General features: G+C 46.1%; 3 protein-coding genes and 1 pseudogene across 32 annotated transcripts; 1 reads left to right on the top strand and 3 right to left on the bottom strand.

Annotated features, from left to right (window-relative positions):
* The first annotated feature begins 2,279 nt into the window (after nucleotides 1-2,279).
* Nucleotides 2,280-17,223, top strand: LOC117865105 (protein FAR1-RELATED SEQUENCE 7). Of its 30 annotated transcripts, none has more exons than XM_034749203.2 (14): nucleotides 2,280-4,953; nucleotides 5,386-5,460; nucleotides 5,523-5,600; nucleotides 5,682-5,741; nucleotides 5,831-6,030; nucleotides 6,255-6,326; nucleotides 9,986-11,181; nucleotides 11,259-11,423; nucleotides 13,348-13,376; nucleotides 13,492-14,246; nucleotides 14,360-14,551; nucleotides 14,640-14,761; nucleotides 15,565-16,043; nucleotides 16,143-16,547. In XM_034749203.2, exons 1-5 carry the CDS (start codon nucleotides 2,359-2,361, stop codon nucleotides 5,918-5,920), a joined length of 2,898 nt encoding a protein of 965 aa, XP_034605094.1. In that variant the 5' UTR covers nucleotides 2,280-2,358; the 3' UTR covers nucleotides 5,921-6,030; nucleotides 6,255-6,326; nucleotides 9,986-11,181; nucleotides 11,259-11,423; nucleotides 13,348-13,376; nucleotides 13,492-14,246; nucleotides 14,360-14,551; nucleotides 14,640-14,761; nucleotides 15,565-16,043; nucleotides 16,143-16,547. The 30 variants fall into 30 exon arrangements, with proteins under 30 accessions (XP_034605094.1, XP_034605091.1, XP_034605090.1 ...); XM_034749200.2 differs by having other exon boundaries at nucleotides 13,480-14,246; XM_034749199.2 differs by having other exon boundaries at nucleotides 13,348-13,416.
* On the bottom strand, nucleotides 6,995-9,532 carry LOC117865107 (G-type lectin S-receptor-like serine/threonine-protein kinase At2g19130). Its single transcript, XM_034749228.2, has one exon. The coding sequence runs from the start codon at nucleotides 9,530-9,532 to the stop codon at nucleotides 7,145-7,147; it is 2,388 nt and encodes a 795-aa protein (XP_034605119.1). The 3' UTR covers nucleotides 6,995-7,144.
* On the bottom strand, nucleotides 11,667-14,053 carry LOC117865108 (G-type lectin S-receptor-like serine/threonine-protein kinase At2g19130; annotated as a pseudogene).
* A 4,207-nt stretch (nucleotides 17,224-21,430) lies between the features above and the next one.
* LOC117865452 (cytosolic sulfotransferase 12-like) lies at nucleotides 21,431-23,049 on the bottom strand. Its single transcript, XM_072295304.1, has 3 exons — nucleotides 22,484-23,049; nucleotides 21,782-22,408; nucleotides 21,431-21,440 (listed from the first exon to the last, which is right to left on the bottom strand). Exons 1-3 carry the CDS (start codon nucleotides 23,020-23,022, stop codon nucleotides 21,431-21,433), a joined length of 1,176 nt encoding a protein of 391 aa, XP_072151405.1. The 5' UTR covers nucleotides 23,023-23,049.
* Nucleotides 23,050-23,639: the final 590 nt, after the last annotated feature.

The raw sequence follows: 23,639 nt of genomic DNA, 5'->3' as shown, positions 1-23,639 counted from the left end.
CGATAGAGTCCACCACAAGCTGTGGCACCATAGCGAGCTTGACGTAGTCATGCGCCTGGAGAGCTGGAGAAGCAGCCATTAATAAGTAAATATCTTTATCAAATTTATCGATATATCTTTATATCATATCGAACAGCAAGGATTATGTTTCTTTAGCATGTTTGGAGTTTCTTTGTATATATAAAGCATGAGCGGTAGACCGTATAAAAAATTAGAAGACACGTGACCCTTCTCTTGCTGTACTCAAAACTAAATGTCCGGCATGCATGTACAAAGGAGCCAAAGGAGCTAAAGGAAGGGACACGACACACATGCATGTTTGGGGTTTTGAGTGGACAAAGCATTGATGTAAATACTAATAGACATCTTCCATCCATGCTATGCAGATTCTTAACAGAGGGATAAGTTTAAGCACGTTACCACATGCACATACAATTCATTCACAAGCATATACAGTTCAGAGATTCTTAGATGAATACGTGATCATCACTGCACGAAAGTAAGAATTGACGTTCTAGCTAAGAATCTTTGCAGCTCCTATGAGACTAAAAAAAAAGCGCTTTTGCAGACAACACTGTGCAGTCAAACAGGGGCAGGACTCAGCCAAAAAAAAGGGAAAAGTCGAAATATATTTTTCGGTTGCTGTCGAGTCGACGATGGCCGTTTTTCCGTAACATCTTTTCCTTCCTGTGTGCAACAAAGCAACCCTTCCTATGTGCAACAAAGCAACCCAGCCCCGTAGTGCCGTACATATTGTTTCAGGGGAGTCTATAAAAAAACAGAAACATGATAACAACTAATCTGTTGATTTTTTATTTAAATAATAAGGTTTGTTGTTCTCGTCCATGATATGTCATTTCCATCGATTGTATCACATCTGCATCAATTGAAACTTAAAGAATATATGTGTTTGACAAAATAACATATACTTAACGATGAGCTCATCGACCCCGTCCTATTTATAAGCGGCACAGGGGCAGGCAGGCAGTGATGAGTGACCTATCCATCTACACCTACCTTTGGCGTAGCAACAGAAGCGGCTATCTAGTCGTGGGGATTGAATGAGTTCCATTCTAATGTATGTATGCATGACTAAGTAAACAAAAGAAAAAAAAGTAGGTGAATAAATTTATATCTCTATGTGTGAGAGAATAATGGGTCTATCTGATCGGCGCGAGCGCTAGGAGGGTACACAGCCATTGATTTCCGACAGATGTTTGCTTTACCTTTTAGCTGCCGGACTCCATCCCTTTTTGGAGCATCCGTGTCCCCGCGTAGCTCCACAGGGGCTCCCAGCTTGCTGATTTTATTTCTGCCACGCATTTTCCAGCCAGCGTGCCACCACGGGCCCGTTTTAAACAAAGTCAACGATGCAACCTATACATAATAAAAATTTACCAACCTATACATAATAAAAACTTACCGAAGAAAAAGCAAAACTTATATATATAATCTTTTCCAAATCAAAAAGTTATATATACGGGGCAAGCAAAACTTATACATAAAATTTTTTCAAATAAAAAAGTTATATGTATAACTCATGGGAAAGGAGCAAAAATTATATAAAAAAGTATATATAAGTTATATATATAACTTTTCCATTAAGCAACGTTTTCAGAAAAAAAATACAAAGGGAAGAAGGAAATAAGAAAAAAGATGAAAAAGGAAGAAGAAAAAAACGCAGGCACTCAGCCTCCGGTCCCTGCTGTTCGCCGCGCAACTTGCTGTGCCATCTTCGTGGCCCGCGTCGCCGTGTCCCGCCATACCCGCATGGCTGCACCGGTGCTCCTCGTCTCCGAACCATCTCTACGACGGGCTTCATGGGATAGGACGGAGCCAGGAGCTGCCTGCCGGCAATGAAGGGGAAGGAGAGGATCCCCTCCGCCATGGTGACCTCTCCACCGTCACTTGTCTGCTAGCTCCTGCCCTTCTACCACCGAAAAGAGAGATCAGAAAAGGGGAGAGAGGGAGTACGCATGAAAAAAAGGAAATGTTGCTGGATGAGGCAGTAAGGGAAGCAAGGGATGACGGAAAGGTGTGGGTTTCACGTACATGGGTGTATCGGCTTGGAGTTTTCCCGAAATTGCTGCATCGATGGCCAGCGAGTGACTTGGTGGTCGCTCATAGTTCAGCTTTGCAGAGAATAACATATATTTTATAGTAAATTTAAAATATTAATGGAGTTATTTTAGGTTTAAAATTTTACTCACGTGGGAAGACATCTTTTGTTACTCCGCCATTGCGTCGCGACAAGTCGACAACAGTGTCACGGAGCACCGAACCCCAAACCAAGCCTCCAGCCTCCAGCCCTCCACGGCGCCAACTAGCCCCCTCCATCCTCCCGTCGCCGCGCCGACGATGAGCTCCTCGGCCGCGTCCCCTCCCCCTCCTTCTGACCCCCACCCGGCTCCCGGTCCCAATATCGCCGAGCCCGCCTCGTCAGGCAGCCACGCCTCCCCCTCGCTCCCCTCCCCGCCAAAACCTAACCTCCCAGTCACCACCCCGCCGCCCCTGGACACCTCGGCGACGACCACCACCGCCGCTGCGCCGTCCGCAGCCACCCGGGGGCTCACCATCGCCGCCCCTCCATCGCGCAAGACTTCACGGGCCAACGCTACCGGGCCTTCCCGAAATGCCCCGCGAGGTCCCAACGCCACCGCCACCGCCACTGCCACCAGTGCGGCGCCGCCCAGAAATTCCTCAGGGGCTACCGCATTTACTCCAGTGGTGTCCCGGCACCCCGCGGTCGCCACCGCCGCCGACGCCGCCACGGCGCCCACGACACCCCTTGGGGCGGGGCCGCCTACGCGGCCAGAGGAGTACACGCCGCGGATGGGGCAGGAGTTCGGGTCAGAGCAGGAGGCGTACGAGTTCTACCGCTACTACGGCTGGAAGGTGGGGTTCAACGTCCGCAAGGAGTACGCCAACCGTAGCAAGAAGACCGGTGAAATCACCTCCCGCAAGTTCGCCTGCTCGCGCGAGGGTCATCGGGCCAGTCACACCAGCAAGGGGCCGGTGCCGGACTCAAGGACGGGGTGCAATGCGCACCTCATCGTCCGGCGACCGAAGCCTGGCGCCAAATTAGAGGTCTATGCTTTCCAGCCGCGGCACAACCACCCGCTCGCCCCGTCCTTCGTGACCTGCCCATTCCTGGGGACGGCAGCAGCACCTGATGCTGTTCCGCCTCCGGATTATCCAGTGAATGGGGGTGAGCCACTGGGAGTGCAGAATTGTGCAGAAGGGGACAATGCTGTGACTGCGAGTGCAGGGGAAGGTGGGCAACGGAGGCCTCTGCGGATGAGGAGGCAGTGGGAGATGAAGTATGGGGAGGCTGGCACTTTACTGAATTACTTTCAGGAACAGTCTCAGGCTGACCCTGGCTTCTACTATGCAGTGCAGTTGGATGTTGAGGATAAAGTGGCGAATGTATTCTGGGCAGATGCGAGGATGGTTATCGACTACAGTCATTTCGGTGATGTTGTCGCGTTTGATGTGGTGTCAAGAAACAGTATTAGCCTCCGTCATTTCGCCTCCTTTGTTGGCTGCAACAATTTGGGTGAGCCTATTCTTTTCGCCCTGGCGCTCATGTATGATGAAACTGCTGAGTCTTTCCAGTGGCTGTTTGAGACATTCCTGCATGCAATGTCACAGCAAGCGCCAAGGACTTTCTTTTCACATCAAGACATGGTTATAGCAAAGGCCGTGTCGCTGGTGATGCCTGGTACAAGTCATGCTATATGCGCATGGAATCTAAAGCATGCTGCAACCAGGATTTTGAATCATCTTGGTAAAGGTGACTGCAGTTTTATCAAGGAATTCAAGGCTTGCATCAATGAGTATGAGGAAGAGATGGAGTTTATCACTTCTTGGAATGCTATGATCAATAAACATAACCTTTGTGATAATGTATGGTTGCAAAAGGTATTTGAAGAAAAAGAGAAGTGGGCCAAACCCTATGTAAAAGGAATATTTTCAGCAGGGATGAAGGGTACACGATTTAATGATAGCCTGCATTCTGAGGTGCGGGATCATTTAAGAGCCGAGGTGGATATTATTTTGTTCCTGAGGCATGTCCAAAAAGTGGTCAATGATAGGCGCCACAAGGAACTGGAAATTGAGTATAGTTCAAGGCTTAAGTTGCCTTACTTCAAGATTAAAGCTCCTGTTCTACTACAAGCTTCCGAGGTCTATGCCACTATGATCTTTCAGCTTTTCCAAGAAGAACATGAAGAGTTCCAGTCAGCTTACATTGTGAACCGTGATGAAAGTGGCCCGTGTCGTGAATATACTGTTTCAGTTATTGATAAAGAGAAGCAATTTAAGGTTTATGGAAACCCTACAGAACAGACGGTTTCTTGCTCATGTAGAAAGTTTGAGACAAAGGGTTTCTTGTGTAGCCATGCACTTAAAGTTCTAGATGCTATGGATATAAAGTACCTACCAGATAGGTACATCTTGAAGCGCTGGACCAAATATGCTAGGTGTTTGACATCCTTGGAGGCTCCAGGTCAAACATTTCAAACGGATAAATCATTGGAATTCTCTAGTCGCTATCAATGCATGTGCCAGAAGTATGTTAGGCTTGTTACTCGAGCATCGGGATGTGAAGAATCGTATAGAATACTAGACAAATTTTGGTTGGAACTTGGAAAGAAAGTTGATGACATCTTATTAAAGCAAACGAGCATTAGTACATCTATGATCCAGCCTGATGTTGAGAATCCTATGATATCCTTATCTTCCATCACAGATGGCACAGAATCAGAAAATGTCCTAGAAAAATCAAGCAAGGCAAGAGCAAAAGAATCAAAAAAGGGACAAAAAAACAAAATGCAACCAAGAAACTGCATTGAAAAAGGCTTGCGAAAGAAGCAGAAGGTGCTTTCGGAGCAACCGTCAGTGATGTATTCGTTAGCTGATGCTTCTGCTCGATCTGGAAATGCTACATTTCAGGTATGGTAATTCCACTGGTTTTTCATTTTATTTGAGTTGTGCTGATTCTTCATCTGTAACCATAGGGGTTTTCATTTGTTTCATGCTAACTATTGACTGATTCCATATGGATTTGTTCCTACCTATGTAGTGGACTAGGCATGCGATATGTCTGTCCTGAAATTCTGTCAAGCGTCCCATGTTCCTCAGCACTCTCTAGATTAATTTTTGGACAAAATGTATGTTGCAGATATTATAAGTCCCCTTGTTGTACTGAGTTGACTGTAAAAGTTCTACATTTGTTTGTCTTAGTATTAAAACTTCTGTCTTTTGTTTCTCTTAGTAACCGAAGAGAGCAATATTAGAAATCGCATTTCAGTTTTTGCATCTATTTCATGTTGCTCAATGTTTCTGCTTCTTAGTCAAATCAATACTTGAGTCATGAAACTTTAGGACATACAGGGCTTGGAGGCACATCCTAACATGGTTCCTGTGGGCAGCCAAGTTCCAGCTTGTAAATCTTGCAGGGTATGAAGTTATGAATTATTTTTGATTATGTAGTATCAGATATTTATCTGCTTGTGATCCAGGGGGTGGACCTTTCAAATCCCATGGAACCAATCAATTATGAAGGAATGCACCCTGGGTTAAGTCCCGCTTTCACTCAGGTATTATGTGATCCATTTTGCTAATTTTGATCAGCCTGTCATGTATCAAAAGTTTAAGTTGTGCAGTCCTTACCTTTTTAGGAACTAGATTTTGTCACATATCACACCTCTCTGGCATCAAGTAATAGCCCTCAAGACCAGGTACATGACGATGGGGCATGCAATTTATCTTTATTATCTCTTCTGTGGAAATAAAATAATTTTCATATAACTTTTTTTTTGCTTCCCAGTATAATAAGCACTTGGGCACAAAATCAACCAACTCCACCAATCTGCATTCCTCATTGACAGGGCTTATAGAAATGAATATCTGGCTATAGCACACCGCGCCTGTGCATCTATTGATTCTGGCTGAGTTCATCTGAAGACTTCTGATGTCTTCATGCCATTTGTCAACTGTGAATGGCCACAAGCATCTGCTCCATCAGTGGTATGCATCATTTCACTTGTCAGAGTCCGCTGTGGTCTCGCTCTTGCTCGCTTGTTGGCTGTTGCTATAAATCTGAGTCTATAAACATTTAATATAGTTCACAAGTAGAAATATACATTTATTATCTGCTTAGTTCACAGTCAGCTGCAGTCTAGGGATGCTTATGCATCATATTTGGCAAATTGTAGGTCAGTAGTAAGAGCGCTGCCTTTTTTGTTCGCCAGGAGCTTATCGAGGACTGCTTCGTTATCTGCTGACTGACTTTGGATGATTGGATATATTCATAGTAAAAAAAGGTTCGTCCCCGATAGACAGTTCTTGATTGAATTCCTTCGTTAGCTGTATGTGTGGGTCCTACCATATGGACTGATCTGATGTTTTGTTGTCATTGCTCATTGTCGGACAACAAGTTAAAAGTCAGAATGTCCAATGGGTTCTTTGTGATCACGAACGAAGTTTAAGGGCCCGGTAGTATCTGATAGTTGGTTGGGCCGTAGTTCTAGTCCTGGGATGTAAAGGGCTAAAGGCATGCCATTTCATCACTGCTGGACCCACGTTTTTAATCATGTGCAGTTTAATTGAGATGCCTACATTTGAATACTCCTACCTCATCCACCTTCCCTCCTCAATTTCCAAACCAGACTCATTTTCATGTTCCACAAACACGCCTCTGATGACCTGCCCACCCCATCGACAACCAACGTTTCTCCGCAAATGCCTTGTTTGGTTTGGGCCACATCGAATGGTTGCAACCTTCAGCCTTGTTGGTCCTACCTGCTTCTAGTTGCACACGCAAAGTGCATATTTGTGAAATGTGTGGGCTTCATTGTTCGGCCAAAGTTCTTGAAGCTAACCTTGCTCTGCAGGGACTTGTGAAAGAAACACGTTGTGGCAAAATTAGTTTCAAAACCACTAAGGGATGATACGCACTACTTTCTATACTTCAGGGGGTTGAATACCAATCTTAAAAGTAGAGGGTTCAGTCTGGTCTTTCATGAAAATAGAACTGGGCAAATTACACCTGAGAATTTTATACATAACACAACGTAAATGCTAATCCTATCACTGCTGATGACTCTGCCTGGCTGAAACCCTTGAAATTTTAAGACTAAACTCATGCTGAATGAGAGCCTCCTGCAATAGCTTGGAGTAGTCTTGGCATTGGAGGAATGTCAAGTTCTATTAAACCCTCAAGTATCTGAAACACTTCACCCATCGTCGGTCGATCGGTCTCATTGTCTTGGATGCACCAACAAGCAACCTTACAAGCCCTTTCGGCTTCCTTTAGATTGAAATCGCCATGCAATTTGTGATCCACCAAGCTTCCAACATCTCCGACAAGAAGCTTACTTGCAACTTGCACAGGGAAATAAGTATCATCATTACGTTCAATATGTGAGTTCCTCCTCCCTGAAACAATTTCGAACAAAAGCATTCCATAGCTGTAAACGTCAACTTTCGGTGTGATGGCCCCTCCACCAATCCATTCAGGTGCAAGATATCCTATGGTTCCTCTTATTGTAGTTAAAGCCCTGCTGAAATCCCTTCCTAAAAACTTTGCCATTCCAAAGTCTGCAATTTTGGGGGTGAATGATTCATCTAGAAGTATGTTTTGAGGTTTAACGTCACAGTGTATAATGCAATCTCGACAGCTCTCATGCAAATAGGCTAGTCCTCTAGCAATTCCTAGAGCTATTTGATACCTAGTACTCCAGTTCAAGATTTGAGCATCACCTGCGAATAAATGAATGTCAAGGGAGCGATGCGGCATATATTCATAGACAAGCAATTTGCTATCGCTGCTGCAACAGAAGCCAATTAGCTTAATTAAATTTATATGTTGGATAAGCCCAATTGAGCTTACTTCAGCCCTGAATTGTTTCTCTCCTTGATATGCACCATCGAGTCTTTTTACTGCTATGGTTGTCGATTCATGCAGAGATCCCTTGAATACTGAACCAAAGCCACCTTCTCCTAGCTTTTCTGAGAAATTTTTAGTTGCATGCTGCAAATCAGTATATCTAAATGGAACAATTCCATTACCACCTTGAGCGTTGTTCCATGTGAAGCTATACCTTTTCCTCTTGTTCCACCAAATCATTAGTACCAGTGCCAGAGAAAACAAGATGGCAAAGCTTACAGCAAGGCCAATGGCAATCACCGTTCTTCTTGCACCGCTTTTCTGATTTTGCTCCTCTTTCGCAGAAAGGCGAAGGTATAGAGTTCCTCCACCAGTATCAGTTACGTCATTACACTGCTGCTGTTTTACATTGAGTAATTCGTCGTGCCAGACTAAGCACCCTCCATTGCCATAGGAATATGCAGTGCATGAGCAATTATTTAAGCAAACTGTTCCACATTTATCTGCACTGGTTGCAGCTTCTATGTTGTAGGCGTTAGGAGGTAGCCTAACACATGGTATAGAATAGAATTTGTCGGTTGAACTTCCTGTGCTTTTGTTGCTAACACAATCTAATGGAGTATCTCTCATGCATCCACTTGTTCGATCATCTAGCTCCCAATCCTTTGGCGATCTTATGGAGAAACCCCTCATGCAGTTGCAGAAAAGAAGTTCATTATCATTACAAACTGTGAAAGGCCCACATACAGCATAGACATCACACTGAGCTTTGGGTTGAGCGTAGCTCATTAACCATTTCTGTGAGCTCTCAAGCCAAACAAATGTCTTTGTTCGACCTGAGACATCCAATAAATGATGGGTAACCGTTCTTTCATCTAGTAAGTCGTATGTGAAGTACTGCTCTTGGTCATTGTTGACAAATGTAAAATTGAAAAGAAAAGGTCCTGCCATCTCGGGCACTGAGGGAAAGTATTGGCCGTTCCATACCCCGCTGAACCAATATGGTATCGAAAAGTTCAATGATGTAATGATATACTGATTAGCACCACCTGGGTCTAACTCCTCACAATATCTTCCAGGAGCTAGGTCGATCGAGTTCTTCCTAGAAACAAGACGGCGGTTCAGACCTGTAACCTTGTCCCAACCAAGTTTTGCACCAGGGAGGAAAGTATCTGTGGGATAGTCAAAGCTCTGCCATAATACATCAGATGAGTTTGTGGAGTTCTGTAGAATGAGGTTTCCATTGTTCAATAGTATAGCTACGGTGTTGTTGGTTGTGGTATTTGCTTGTGTGGACCAGACCATGGAGTTGGTGGCTCTGCTGAAGATGACAAGGTTGCCATTATCAGAGATTTTAAGCTCAGATGAAGTCTGATCAGTGAGTGGGTTGTCACCATTCGCAACCCATACTTGAGTTAATTTTGGAACTCTGTTGAACCAAATACCTAGGTACCAGTTCAGGGTGTTTTGGGAGGACTTACTGCCTGTCTGGAAGAATCCGAGTGCAAACTTGCCATTGCTGGAGATGAGCTTCTCACTGCCGACAAGTGCTTGACCAGGTGTGATGGTGTCTTTGGCAGCACAGCATGGTAGGATGTATAGGAACAAGAGAAATCCACAAAGGGTGGGGATTAGAGGCATGGTGAAGGACGGGGGAAGTTGGATCTGGATCAGATAGGTGTGTGGTGTAAATGATAAATTAGAAACATGAAGCTGTACATATAACACTCAGCGACACATAGTTGGTGAAGTCGAGTCTTACCGGTTGGTTCTGAAACTAAAGAACACAGTATGGTCTAATGCATGCTGACAGTGATACCCATCCTTAATTTACTTATCAAGTGGCTGAAACAATGTGAAAGAAGGGGCAACTGTGGTCAATATTTTTTTTGGCTATTCTTCTGTATGATGTATGAATGCACATGCTGCAAATTACATGAAAAAACAGTATATAATTATTGTAGTCTATGTGCCTCTTTCCTCCATTTTGGCCTTTCCAGAGATCGTCCTCCCATCTAGGCGTGGACCTAAACTCTTGCTCTGGTGGTTGGATTTGTGAATCTGACGTGGTCATGTTTGCTTGTGTAAAAACAGGGAATTTATTTTTTTGTTGGTGGAAGCTCACAGGCATGACCGTGTGGCCAGTATGTCACGGCTATTCGAAAGAAATCCTATTCGAAATTGGATGCTTTGACCTGTTACGCAGAGGTAGCATGTTAAGTGATGCAGTTTCTGTGGAGTCATTGACTTCTGTTCACTACTACCATCATTTGATTTGATCTCTCAGTACAATAAACAGTACTCCCTTCGTTTTAACTTTTAACTTTTTTAGGTTTATGGATTTTATTATGCATCTAGATATACACTATACACTATATTTAAATTTAAGTGCATAGCAAAACTAGAAAATCCAAAACAATCTGCAATTTGGAGCGGAGGGAGTACATGGGAGGTAGTATCTCCGTATCTGGCATAAAAGTCAGGTTGTACCTTACATACATGACTGGCAGTTGTGAATGGAGAAAGCCTCTGCAGCGACCTTTCCCATGGTCAGTATCCACACCATTCCATGCAGCTGCAGTGTACTGCATCAACAATTGCCTAGCTTCACTGAACTTTTTCGTTGCACGCTGCAAATCAACATGCCTGAATGCAATGATGCCAACAGTACCTTCTGGCAATTGTCTGTTGTAGCGTTGTACGTGCGCTAGACCACAAACCATTTCTCCTCCAGATCACTACTAGGACGAAACTGGAGGCTGCAATGTTTGCACCAATGGCAACACCAGTGATCAATTCCACTCTTGTCCACTCTTGCTCAGTTGCTCCTTCTCCAACTCTCTGCCCCCCACCAAGCCCGGCTCCTCCTCCCTTTGCCGTGCCGGCGGCAACCTCCTAGGCGAAGCCACTTCCCTCCGAACCCCCACAGCCCACCGCATCAGGTTAGCCAGGCCTCACCCCCACCCCGCCGCCGCGGGATGCCTCGGCGGCTACCTCCGCCGTCGAGCCATCCCGGTACACCCCAGGGCCCACCCCCACTCCTTTCTTCCGGGAAGCCTCGGCGGGGCCAACACCACTGCGCCATCCCCAAATACCCCGCGAGAGCCACCGCAGCGCCGTCCCAATTCCCAACACCTTTCGGGAGCCCAGGATGTTGCTGCATTTGACGTGGTGTCGGGAAATCAGTATTTTTAGCCTCCGTCGTTTGACTTGGTGTTGTCGCACACCATGGTTCTCAGGAATCAAGTAACACCCCGCAAAGCCAGACAACTTGCACTTAGGTATCACAGGTATGTAATTTGCCTTTTTTTTTACTCTCGTGGAAAATAAAATAGCTGTTCTGTAATTTAATTCTTTTTGCTCTCAGCCTAATTAGCGTTTGGGCACAAAATCAACCTAACTCGAGCAGAAATGGACTACTAGGCCTTCCTCAAGTAGATTGAAGCCTATTTTGATGTTTATATGTCACCCATCGACTGTTAATGGCCACAGGCAGCTACTCTGACTGACTTTATGGTTTTATACAACACTGGTATGCAACATTTCACCTGTCACAATCACCTCCAATCTCTCTCTTGTGGCTAGAATCCTGAGTTTATATACATTTAATGTAGTTCACAAGTTGATTTAGTATTTTTTTTATTAACTCCTTAGCTTACCATATAGTCATTGGTATAAGAATTTGCCGGATGTTGATAAACATTAATCGTATCTCTGCTGATGAAAAACTTGGCAGCTCCTTAAATTGAAATGTTTTTGGCAAAAAAGACTAAATTCACACTGAATGAGAGTCTTCTGCTATAGCTTGAAGTAGTTTTGGCACTGGGGGCATGCCAAGCTCTTTTAAACCCTCAAGAATTTGAACCACTTCACCCATCATTGGTCGATCAGCCTCATTGTCTTGAACGCACCAACAAGCAACCTTGCAAGCTCTTTCAGCTTCCTTTAGATTGACATCACCATGTAATTTGTGATCCACCATGCTTCCAACATTGCCTATAAGAAGCTTATGTGCGACTTGCACTGGGAAATAAGTATAATCATCATCAACAGTGGTAAGTTCCCTGTGTGAAGTGAAATAATTTCGAACAGAAGCATTCCATAGCTGTAGACATCTACTTTTGGTGTGATGGCCACTCCACTGATCCATTCAGGTGCAAGATATCCAATGGTGCCTCTCATTGTAGTCAAAGCTCGGCTGAAATCCCTGTGTAAAAACTTTGCCATTCCAAAATCTGCAATTTTGGGAATAAATGATTCATCGAGAAGTATGTTCTCAGGTTTAACATCACAGTGCATAATGCAGTCTCGACAGCTCTCATGCAAATAGGCTAGTCCTTTAGCAACTCCTAGTGCTATTTGATACCTAGTATCCCAATTCAAGATATTAGCATTGCCTGGGAATAGGTGTTTGTCAAGGGAATGATTTGGCATATATTCATAGACAAGATATTTTTTATTACTGTTGCAGCTAAATCCAATTAACTTAATTAAATTTATATGTTAGATAAGTCCAAGTGAGCTAATTTCAGCCCTGAACTGTTTCTCTCCTTGGTGCACTCTATCAAGCCTTTTCACTGCTATGGTTGAGTTTCTTAGAAAGCCCTTGAATACGGAACCAAAGCCGCCTTCTCCCAGCTTTTCTGAGAAGCTCTTAGTTGCACGCTGCAAATCAGTATATGTAAATGGAATAATTCCATTACCACCTTGAGCATTGTTCAATGCAAAGTTGCACCTCTTTTTCTTGTTCCACCAAATCATTAATACAAGTGCTAGAGGAAACATGATGGCAGAGCTTACACCAAGGCTAATGGCAATCATCATTCCTCTTATGTTGTTTTTTCGACTTTGCTCCTCTTTTGCAGCAAGGCGAACGTATAGAGTTCCTCCATTAATATCAGATGTGCCATTACACTGCTGCTGTTTTACATTAAGTAATTCACTGTACCAGACAAAGCAGCCACCATTGCCATAAGAATATGCCGTGCAAGAGCAATTACTTAAGCAAACTGTTTCACATTTACCTGCATTGGTAGCAGCTTCTATGTTGTAGGCATTATGAGGTAGTGTGACACACTGTATAGAATAGAACTTGTCAATTGAACTACCTGTGCTCTTGTTGTCCACACAATTTAACGGAATATTTCTCATGCACCCATCTGTTTGGTCACCTAAGTCCCAGTCCTTTGGTGATCTTATCAAGAAACCCTTCATACAGTTGCAGTGTGGCAGTTCATTATCATTGCAAACTGTGAAAGGTCCACATCCAGCATAGACATCACACCGTGCTCTAGGTTGGGCATAGTAAACTAACCAATCCTGCGAGCTTTCAAGCCAAATGAATGTTTTAACTTGACCTGAGACATCCATTACATGACGGACAACTGTTGTTTCATCTAGTAAATTATATGTGAAGTACTTCTCTTGGTCATTACTGACAAATGTTAAATTGAAAGGTTGGGCCCCTTCCATCTCTGGCACCAAGGTAAAGTATTTGCCGTTCCATATCCCACCGAACCAATATGGTATGGAGGAGTTCAACAGTGTAATGATGTACTGATTAGTACCGCTTGGATCTAATTCCTCAGAGTATCTTCCAGGAGTTAGGTCGATCAAATTCTTCCTTGAAACAAGACGGCGGTTCAAACCAGAGGCCTTGTCCCAACCAAGTTTTGCACCAGGGAGGAAAGTATCTGTGGGGTAGTCAAAGCTCTGCCACAACACATCGGATGAGTTTGAGGATTTCTGTAGGATGAGGTTTCCATTGTTCAACAGTATAGCTACTGTGTTGTTGGTTGTGGTATGTGCTTGTGTGGACCAGACTGTGGAGTTGGTGGCTTGGTTTAAGATGACAAGGTTGCCATTATTGGAGATCGTGAGCTCAGATGAGGTGTGATCTCTGAGGGGGTTGTCACCATTCGCAACCCATACTTGAGTTAATTTTGGATCTCTGTTGAACCAAATGCCTAGGTACCAGTTCAGGGTGGTGTTGGGGGACTTACTGCCAGTGTTGAAGAAGCCAAGTGCAAACTGGCCGTTGCTGGAGACAAGCCTGTCTTTGCCAACAAGTGCTTGGCCAGGTGCGATGGTGTCCATGGCACCACAACATGATAGGATGCATATGGATGTGAGAAATCTGCATAGGGTTAGGAAGAGTGGCATGCTGAACTACCCGGGAACTAAACATACGATGCGTGGGGTTATGGATGCTAAGCAGCTGTTAGAAATGAGGTTTACATATAGAGATCATGGTGAACCCAAGCACTCCCCAGGTTGGTTTGGGAACAGTATTAATTTATCAAGTGGCTTGATATCATTGCCAGAACCCATTACTAGCTGGAAGATGTCAAAATGGGTAAGTTTTTTCAATGCTTCGTTTTTTATAGTCTTCTGTATGATGTATGGATGTACATAAAAAAATCAATGGCTGCTAAAGAGTGCACCTTCCTTCCTCCCTGATATTTTCAGAGATCCTGCTCTCGCTCTGGTGATTGGATATTTGAACAGCAATCCAGCCATCGTGATCATGTTGAAACTTGGAGGTGGTACACAGGCATGCTTTGATGGCCTTAATTTTTATGTCACGTTGTGTCGGTAACCTGGTCACCGTTATTCAAAGCCCTCGTCATCAAATTGGCTCGACCTGCTTGCGGACCAGAGGTAATGGCATGTTTATACTGTACATGCCACTTAATCTTCTCAGACCCATAAGTTTTGAGTTGCGATCTGAAACTGATGGAATACACAGGTGGCCTCACGCAGACTGAAAACGTAGGATGCAGTCTGCATGTTGCCCAGCGACTGTTGAATGGAGCATCTCTAACGAGCTTTCCCCATCATCTTTTTCACCATGCAACATGCAACCTGCAGGTGGGTTACATAAACTATTTGCCCTTATAGGCAGTAAATTTTTTCATACATAACATGACGAGATAAATTATAGATATTCTAGGTTAGTTGAAAGTAGGTCAACATCATTCGATCAACCTGGCCGAATAGCCGCCACGGTCAAAGTCGTTTGTCAAATCGCATAAGCATATACGAGAGAGACGTTCAGAGTCTTGGACCGCACAAGGAACGACCAAAGTTCCAGTTGAATATCTTGGAGCTGTCAGCTAGCCTGATCAAAGTCTTTGGGTAAAATTAACCTTTAGAATTGCAGATTCATGGGAACCCCATGTACTAGGGCATTGATGTCAGAGCAGGAAAGGTGTAGGTAACTGCCGACGATGATTGAGGGTATTCAAGCTCGAAGCAGAGCTTTGCCAAAGTTTGTGCACCCTTTGTGAGCTCCAAATAATCTTGAGAGTTCAGAATCGTAACAACGAGTGTTGCAGTCGGCGACTTGAGAGATCATTTTCACTTAGAATCTGTTGCTCTTCACCACAAACGTCGTTCCCTTCTCTAATGAACAAACCGGCGCTGCCATCTGCATGTGAGCAAGTTTATATAATTGGAACGAGCAACGACAAACCAGCGCTGCCATCTGCATGTGAGCAAAACTATCTTGTAGCATTGTTAATGTCCTGAAGGAAACGTGCAGGCTTTTGTAAACAACTGCGCGAATACTGGTTACTGAGTTGTACTTCTGTTGTGAACTTCTTTTGAGGGTGTACTGTTTTGTTATCGCTCGACATAAGTGCGGACTGATTCCTTCTCTTCTCTTCCGGAAGGTTGAATCCGGAATATTTTTTCCATTATTATCACAGCAACCACAGGACGGCGAGTCGGACGACATCAACCTCAGTCTCGGCCTGTCCCTGCCTGGCCAGTTCAGCACAGAGGCCAAGCGTCACACGTGACACGCTCCTCCGTCTCTACAGTTTCTCCTTCGACGGTGAGACTGGTGCCAGGTCGTTCCCTGCGACACTGCCGTCGTAGCTGCACGCCGACTCGCTGCTCACCATGGCCGAGGAGGAACGTTGGTGCTGACGCGAGATGCAGAGCCGCCGATGCCTCCAGTCCTGCCGGAAGCGCATCGAGCATCTGGACTCCTTAAGGTCCTACACCTCAGGGCCTGGGCAAGAAGCTCTGCGGCGAATTGCTTGCCATCATCAATGGCGGTAGCTCGATCGAGAGCTCCATCAAGTGGCAGGGGTGGCAAATACCATGCACATGCAACGACGCTATTCAGTATTTCAGTGCCGGACAGGTAGTCTGCATTTCCATACTAATTGTTCGACCATAGTCGATATGTCTATTTGGTCTGGTAGTTCACTTTGTCTGTCCTTTGGTTTTGTTTGCTTCGCAGGGACTGATTGGAAATAAGAGGCTCATTTTCGTCATCAGCAGACTGTAGGGACCAGTGTCCTGAACTCATCACACCTTCTAGCTCTATGGGTAAAATTTGAAGCATCTGCACCACGGAGTTTGGTTTCAAATTTCTTTGCTTTCTATGTTCCCAGTGTTGATTTCATACATTTCATGACTTCATATAATACCCTCCTAGGTTCAAATCTTATTTTCTTGCAGTTGAATGGATAGCAAAAAGGAATTGTGGAATTAGCTATGATATTTATATTGACATAGCCGATTTGTTCTACCATTATATATTTAGACACGCTATTTAGTCATCTGTCAACAAATTTAGAAATATGGTAGCATCAGAGTATCGGTTTCTCATGATCTAATATATATGTTTCCAGTATGACTGTAAGCGTAATTCTTTATTCTTAAATTAGTTTAGTTACCATACATATCATGTAACTATTAGATATGGTTGTTCAGCTCCCATGCAGTAGTGCCTGCTATCAGGAAATCGATCGAGTATCTGGTAGTACTATACTACCATGACCACTCTTTCCCTGCAACATCATTTGTCTAATTATTAAGGCCTGCATAGCTGAATCAATAAAAAATGTATTGCCAACCATCTTCAATGTTGTGCACTGAAGATAACTATATTTGATTCCCCATTCTAAAAATGCTAGCCGTGTGTTCATGGACCATGAAGGATACCCTTTTGGCAGGCGTAGGTTCTCCATGTTGGGCAATTCATCGGAGTCCTCAGTTTGCAGCAACCCCACAATGGCGGTTGTTCTAACCAACAGATGTCCACCTGCAATCTTGCCATTCGTCGCATATAGCATACACAAGGAGCATGGTTGCCTGTCTGCGGTCCAAAAGAATGCATGCTTTTTCTACAGTTACATGAGCGCTATGCAAAATGGCATATAGAGTTGTACATGTAAGTCATGCTGCTCTGTACATGTAATGTGTGTCTCTGAATTGTAACAAATAATCACTTAATCGATTGCTCAGTCAGTACTAATCATGTAGTAGAATTTATCTATAACCGTGTTAATACTATATAATGCTATAGGTCTTTCTTTTGTGAAAATCTGATTTTGCTAGCCATTAATAGATTTATCTATTTTCGACAAGATCATACAAACTATAGCTAGACAATTAATTACAAACATAATCCTTACAGGCGCAGCGATTCGCGCCCAACTTCCTAGTAATGTATGCGAATGGAGAAAAGCTCTATACTTTGGGCCTGGGTCAGGTATGTCTGTACAGGGTTAAAAATGGTGAATCACGTCATGTATCTAGAGGCTACGGGAGCATGATTGTCAGATTGTGGTTGACTCCAGGCCATCCCCATCCTCCACTTCGTACTACTTCCGTTACTTTTTTTTTTCCGAACGAGCCGCACTTCCATTACTTTTTTTTAACGAGCCATGCGACGCGAGTTTTTATTGATATAAGAGAAAAATACAAGACTACGACACTGGGAGGTCATAGGTAGAAAAAAAGAAAAGAAAAATAACTTATACTCGCTCGGTTGGATTGGGACATCAACGTGAGAACTCAAAACCACCAAAGCTGACCGGTTGGATTGGGACCTCAACACGACACGGCTGTTGACCGGTCGGCTGCACATCACTACTCGACAACGGCAGCCCGCCAAAGCCGACCGGTTGGATTGGGATCTCAACACGACACGGCCGGTTGGTTGCACAAAACTACTCGACAACGGCAATCGAAACGAAAGCCTTATTGCAGCGCTCACCAACAATCTCACTCTCATGCAGTTGTCCAAACCTCCCGACGTGACCTCACAACGATAGGGACCCAAGAGAGAACAGACCACACCGCACCAAGAAGGACATCGCAATGCGGGACCCTTCGTTGTAGTGCTGCTACAACACCACACTCCATCTGACAGAGTGATACCACCAGATCTGACCCCTCGCAGGCTGCCTCGCAATTGACACCACGATAACACAAATACGTGGGGGCCTCGCCACGCCTGCCGTTGGACTCCACATCGCTCTTGTCGCCTCGAAGAAACACCGCACGCGGGAGCCTCGCCACGTCCGCCACGGATCCGTCTCTATTGTCGCCATTAGAATGGAGGGCAAAGCTGCCCCACTTCCCAAGGTCCCATCGAACAGCCGAACCGACGCCGTAGGCCGACTTCGTCTTGTTGCTCCACCCGCACACATAGCCTTCACCGCCGAGGTAGTAGTCGAAGAAGTCGCTTGCGCGACTTCCGATGATGTACCACACCGGAGTAACCTAGCAAACCTGAGCCACCCGCCGTAGTTCACTACAAGCCAAGTCATCCCATGTGCCGTTGCTACGAGCGTCGTCCTCCGACGCAGTCCCACGCCGCACTGACAGTTGCCAAGCAACGCCAGCCACCGCAGTCCACTACAAGCAGCCAACCCGACAACAATGCGATAACCCCTGGCCGCCTCCAGAACTACGATCGCCTCCACGTGAGCTCAGCAACCCCCATCAAACTTACCATTCTGCACCATGCCGCCTTGCGCTGCTATTGGCTACGGCCTCCCTTGGCCGTCGTCACCAGCAATGCCACAAGCCAAGATGGGTCTCTATGTCTCCAAGGAGAGGACAACGCCAGTGTCGCCGCCACTTGTCTAGAATCTGGACAGAGTTTTCACCTAGAGAATCCCGTGCAGCAAGGAAGGAGCTCCAAGATGACACCCCCAACGGGGAGAACAACGCCCTAGGGCGCCGCCACCATCACCAATAAATGCCGGCAAAGGCTTTCACCCGGAGCATCCAATCCCTACCACTGCACGTCCCCAGCCCCGCATTCCTAGGACCACATCCATGGAATCCCTCCCGAAGCGGCACCGCCACCGTGCCTCCTTGCACCGCGCGTAGACCCCCTCGGCTGCCCCACCACGATGCCTCACCGCATCGTCGGCGTGCACGCATCTGCTGCCGCGCACGGTCGTCACTGTCCGTAGCGGCCTGACACATCTCGAGCCGGCACGCTGGCCTCCTCCTCCACCGCCTGCATTCGTGACATTTCCCCCTGCTGACGCCGCGCGTCAGCTTGCAGCTGCCCAGCTACGCTGCATGCAGCATGCCACTTGCCGTGCAATCCCCGTCGCTTCTCGTAGTGCGTAGTCTCCTCCTCGGTGCCGCACGGCCCCCTCGCCCCGCGACTGGCTGCTCCTGCCGAGATGACACGCCACCTTAGGGCCGCCTCCGGCACCGCTCCCCACCGGACCCACCACTCCAACAGCAGATCCGGCAAGGAGGGTGATGGATCCATGTGGCGGAACCGCCCAACTTAAACTGGTTTAAATGCGCCTAATCGCTGTCGGAACAACAATTATCCGAAACGCACTTAAAACAGTATAAGTCCGGTAGTCCGTCGAGTGTCCCTAGGACTCCTCGAAAGATCCACGTCATGTCTCATAGCCATACACCAGGATCGCTTCCACGATGGGATAGCATCAACAAACATTACATTTTTATATATATACTGAAGGTACGATTTATTACAACCATAGTTTGAAATAAACTTAATAGTGCAAGTTAGCGTGGTTCTAAGAATTTAAAACATGAACCAGTCCAGGTGAAAGGTAACATCTAAGTTTTATTTCTAGGGTATTTTGAGACTCGTAAAAATACCCTAGTTCTTCGGGGCTTCTTCCTCAGCGGACTCCTGCTATGGCTCTGAAACAGCAACGAGGGATAACCCTGAGTAAGGGGTACTCAACAAGACTTACCTGACTAACTAATATAATAGCTTTTCTGGAACTGCATGGTAGCTGTTTAGTGTACTGGCTGACTCACCTTTTGCCAAAAGAGCTTATTAAAAGTGAAACCTTAACTTTGGCTTTTAATTCAATTTGAGTTGTTACCTAACCAGTCTAGATGGCGAAAAAGAAATACTTTTGCAAATAGTAGGAAATTAAGTCATACAATAAATTAATTTCAGTGAGACATTGCATTCATGAGATTATACTATGATGCTCAACAGTGATCAAGTGCATTCATAACTGAGAATTGCGGCGATCCGGATCAATTTACATCCTGCAGGAGAGCACCCTGATCACCAGCTATGTACGACTGTACGGGTCGTACGTAACGACCTTTTGATTAGCAAACCCAAGGATTGGGAATAAGACTACCCGAACCCAAGGACGTACCTCCACATGGGACCCCACATCTGGCCTGATCTCCATGTGAGTTTCAGGCTACGCCCCTGCCAATCTCCAGCACGTCAAGCACGGGTACGAAATATTCCCGATCAGAGAGTCTACTAACCTACCGGGCTTTACTGGTCCCATACCCAGTAAGTAACCAGGTGTCATCACTTGATCAAAGGTTAAGACAATGATCGGGCCTTAACCAAATTAAGCCGGCAGCCAAAACTAACATCTCTAGCTTCTATCTGCTTTTTAAACTACCGAGCTACCTTCCATAATTAGCATGTATGACCCAACATTTCACCTTAAGGTTCGGTAACCAAGTTACTTTGAGCATCTAAGCATTTCTAAACTTGGGTTACTTACTAATTGTTGAACAAGTGGCAAAGATGTCCTTAAAATAAGGTATGATTATGCATAAGAATGGGTTTCAATCAACTCCTAGACTTAATGCATTCATATAGAAATTAACCAATAATTGGACACATGAAATAATAACTCCAAAGTAGATAGGTATAGATGCACCGGGGCTTGCCTGGGATCAACAAATGTTAGTTCTTCGGAAATCCCCTTTAGTAAAAGAGGCACTTCAACATTTCTCGGACTCTGTCCATCTTCAGCTGAATTCCACGAATCCCACTTCAGGAGCTTCGACGTCTACGATTTAGTATATGCAGGAGTTAGAGATGCAAACTTTTGAATACAAGACTATACAACCTTCCTTCGTGATAAAGTTGCAAGCCAACAAGTGACTACACAATTTATCATGATAAAGTTGCAAGCCAACACACAAAATACCCGAAAAGATTAAACCCATCATTTTTAGTTCCTTTACTAATCCTACCTTAGACCTTTTCTTTTATTTTTTTTAAAAGCATTATAATAATTTTCTAATCTAAAAACTTATTTCCTATGACTTAATAATGATTTGTGGATAATAAAGCATTATTCAAGTTTTATACATTTAATAAAGTTTAAGCATTTATTTAAATACCTTAAACAAAAAGGCATTAAATAAATACCTAAATTTTTATTATTTTTCCTAGGGTTTAAGAATTTTAATGCATAAAGGAAAATAAAAAAATCCTACTAAAATTGGTTTTACTAATTTTGGGTACTTCTAGAATTTCCTGTGAATTAAATGGTGTAAATCGAATTTAACCTATTTATCTAAAAAGGGAAAACCTATGATTATCCAAAACCCTGAAAAACCTTTTACACTCACCCCTCCACTACCCCCTGCGACTGACTTATGGGTCCAAGGCCCGGGCCCTCTCCTCTCTTTCTCTCCACTTCCACCTGGGCCTCACGGCCTACTTCCTTCCCAAGCTGAAAATCGGCCCACCAGCTCTCCTCTCCTTTTACATCGCGTGGGCTAGCTGGGCCGGTGCCTTCCCCTGGCCCAAAACGGACGGCTGGCCTTTACTTTTTGTTGCCCCCCCCCCCCCCCCCCCCCCCCCCCCCGGCTGACGTGCAGGCCCCCTGTTCCTGTGGTCGCTGCGGGAGGACGCGTGGCCGCTGCTCCCGCAGGGGTTCCCGGACCGCGCCAAGGCCACCACTACCTCCGGGTGGCTCCTCGTGCCGCAGGCCGCCGTGCTGTGGCACTCGTCGGTGGGCGCGTTCGTCACGCACTCCGACTGGGGTTCCGTCGTCGAGGGGATGTTCGGCAGCGTGCCCATGGCGTGCCGCCCCTTTTTCAGGGACCAGCAGATGAATGCGCGTGACGTGGCGCGCCGGTGGTGCTGGACGAGGACGCGCTGATGACGTGCGGCGGCGTGGCAGAGGCGGTGGCGTCGCTGCTCGCAGGGGAGGAAGGGCCCCCTCGGCGTCCTCCTCGGCCGGCGAGAACGGCTGCCCGACAAACAGCGCGAGCTTCCTCACGTTTCCGACGGGGTCGCGCAGGATCTCCTCGTACCTCAGGAACAGCACCGTCTCCGGGCTCTTCTTGCTGGCGTTCCAATACCCCAGGACATGGTCCCAGATGGGGCCACTGAAAGACACGCCCTCGCATGCGCGCTCGAACACGTCAGTGAAGGCGAGGTTGGGTTTAACCCTTCTGGTGAAGTGCCACAGAGAAACTAGCATGTCCTTCGGGTCCCTGCCGAACAGTTGTTGCCCAGAGATTGTTATGGCTAGCGCTGGTTGCATCTTGGTTGTAAGCTGTAACACGCACCTGCATATGTAGACGATTTTGCAGCCGGGGTTGTTGCTGATGGAGTCGGGCAGGATGGAGTGGTGCATGTGCGTAGCCATGAGCCTCGGCGACGGCAGCGCGGCCATCTTCGCGCTCCCGGAGCCGGCGTCAGCGAACAGAAGGTCCATGAACGGGACGCAGTCGTGCGGGTTGAGGCGGAGGAGCGGGTGCCCCGCGCCGGCCGGCGGGTGCGCGCCGCGCGCCATGGTGGCGAAGGCAAGGGCCTTGAGCCACGTGGTGCCGCACTTGTGCGCGCTCGCGAGGACGACGTCGCCGCGGCGCGGCACGAAGTGCCCCTGCTGGATGGCGACGACCCCCGGCACGAACTGCGGGGCCAGCCACGTGCCCTGGTGCCAGCGCAGGAACCGCATGGCGCTGCTCGGGGGCGCGGAGGCCGTGGCGCTGGCGTCGCCATCGGGCGGCGGAGGCATGGTGTCCGGCCTTGCGCCGCAGACGTCCGTGAACGGCACCGGCCCAGCTGCAACGCTGAGCGCGGTCGGTGTTGTCGCCGTCGCCATGGTGTAGTTCGTGAGTGGGTCTGAATACCCGGCATGTATTAGGTGCAGAGACATTGGTGGAATCCAATACATTGGGGTTGGACTTGTTCTATATGCCGGATATTAGCATTAATCTTGTTTGTCTTCTAGTGCCTAATCATGTGGATCGGTTGAGCTGTTCACCTCTTCCATTTTTCATTTTTTTTAAAAAGTACATACATTAGGACGCACATGGTTCATACTATATTCACACCGTACACATGGTTCCTATTTATTGATAGAAAGATCTTTATCACGGACTTTGCACACACGCATGAGTGTCCATACAGACGCTAGAAAAGAGATTGGATAAACTATTGGAATATACATTTTTCACATATACACGTGACCACATGAGTTATCCAAACCATTCATTTTTTAATCAATGGTGAGATGGATGATGGGTAGGTGAGAAGTATATGGGATAGGTAGTGTATCAACGGCTGGATGGAGAGAAATCAACGGTTAAGATAAGTCAAGTGGTCACATGTACACGTGGTTTTGCATTTTCTAAGACTACTGCCCTCATTGTGCGGGAAATGCGTAGTGTCGGTGTTTTATACCCGGCAACCTACCAAGGGGGTACCCGAGGTAGTAGA

This window comes from Setaria viridis, chromosome 7 (assembly GCF_005286985.2).
Source record: "Setaria viridis chromosome 7, Setaria_viridis_v4.0, whole genome shotgun sequence".
Classification (NCBI taxonomy): Eukaryota; Viridiplantae; Streptophyta; class Magnoliopsida; order Poales; family Poaceae; genus Setaria; species Setaria viridis.
This window is presented reverse-complemented; position numbering and strand designations above follow the sequence as displayed.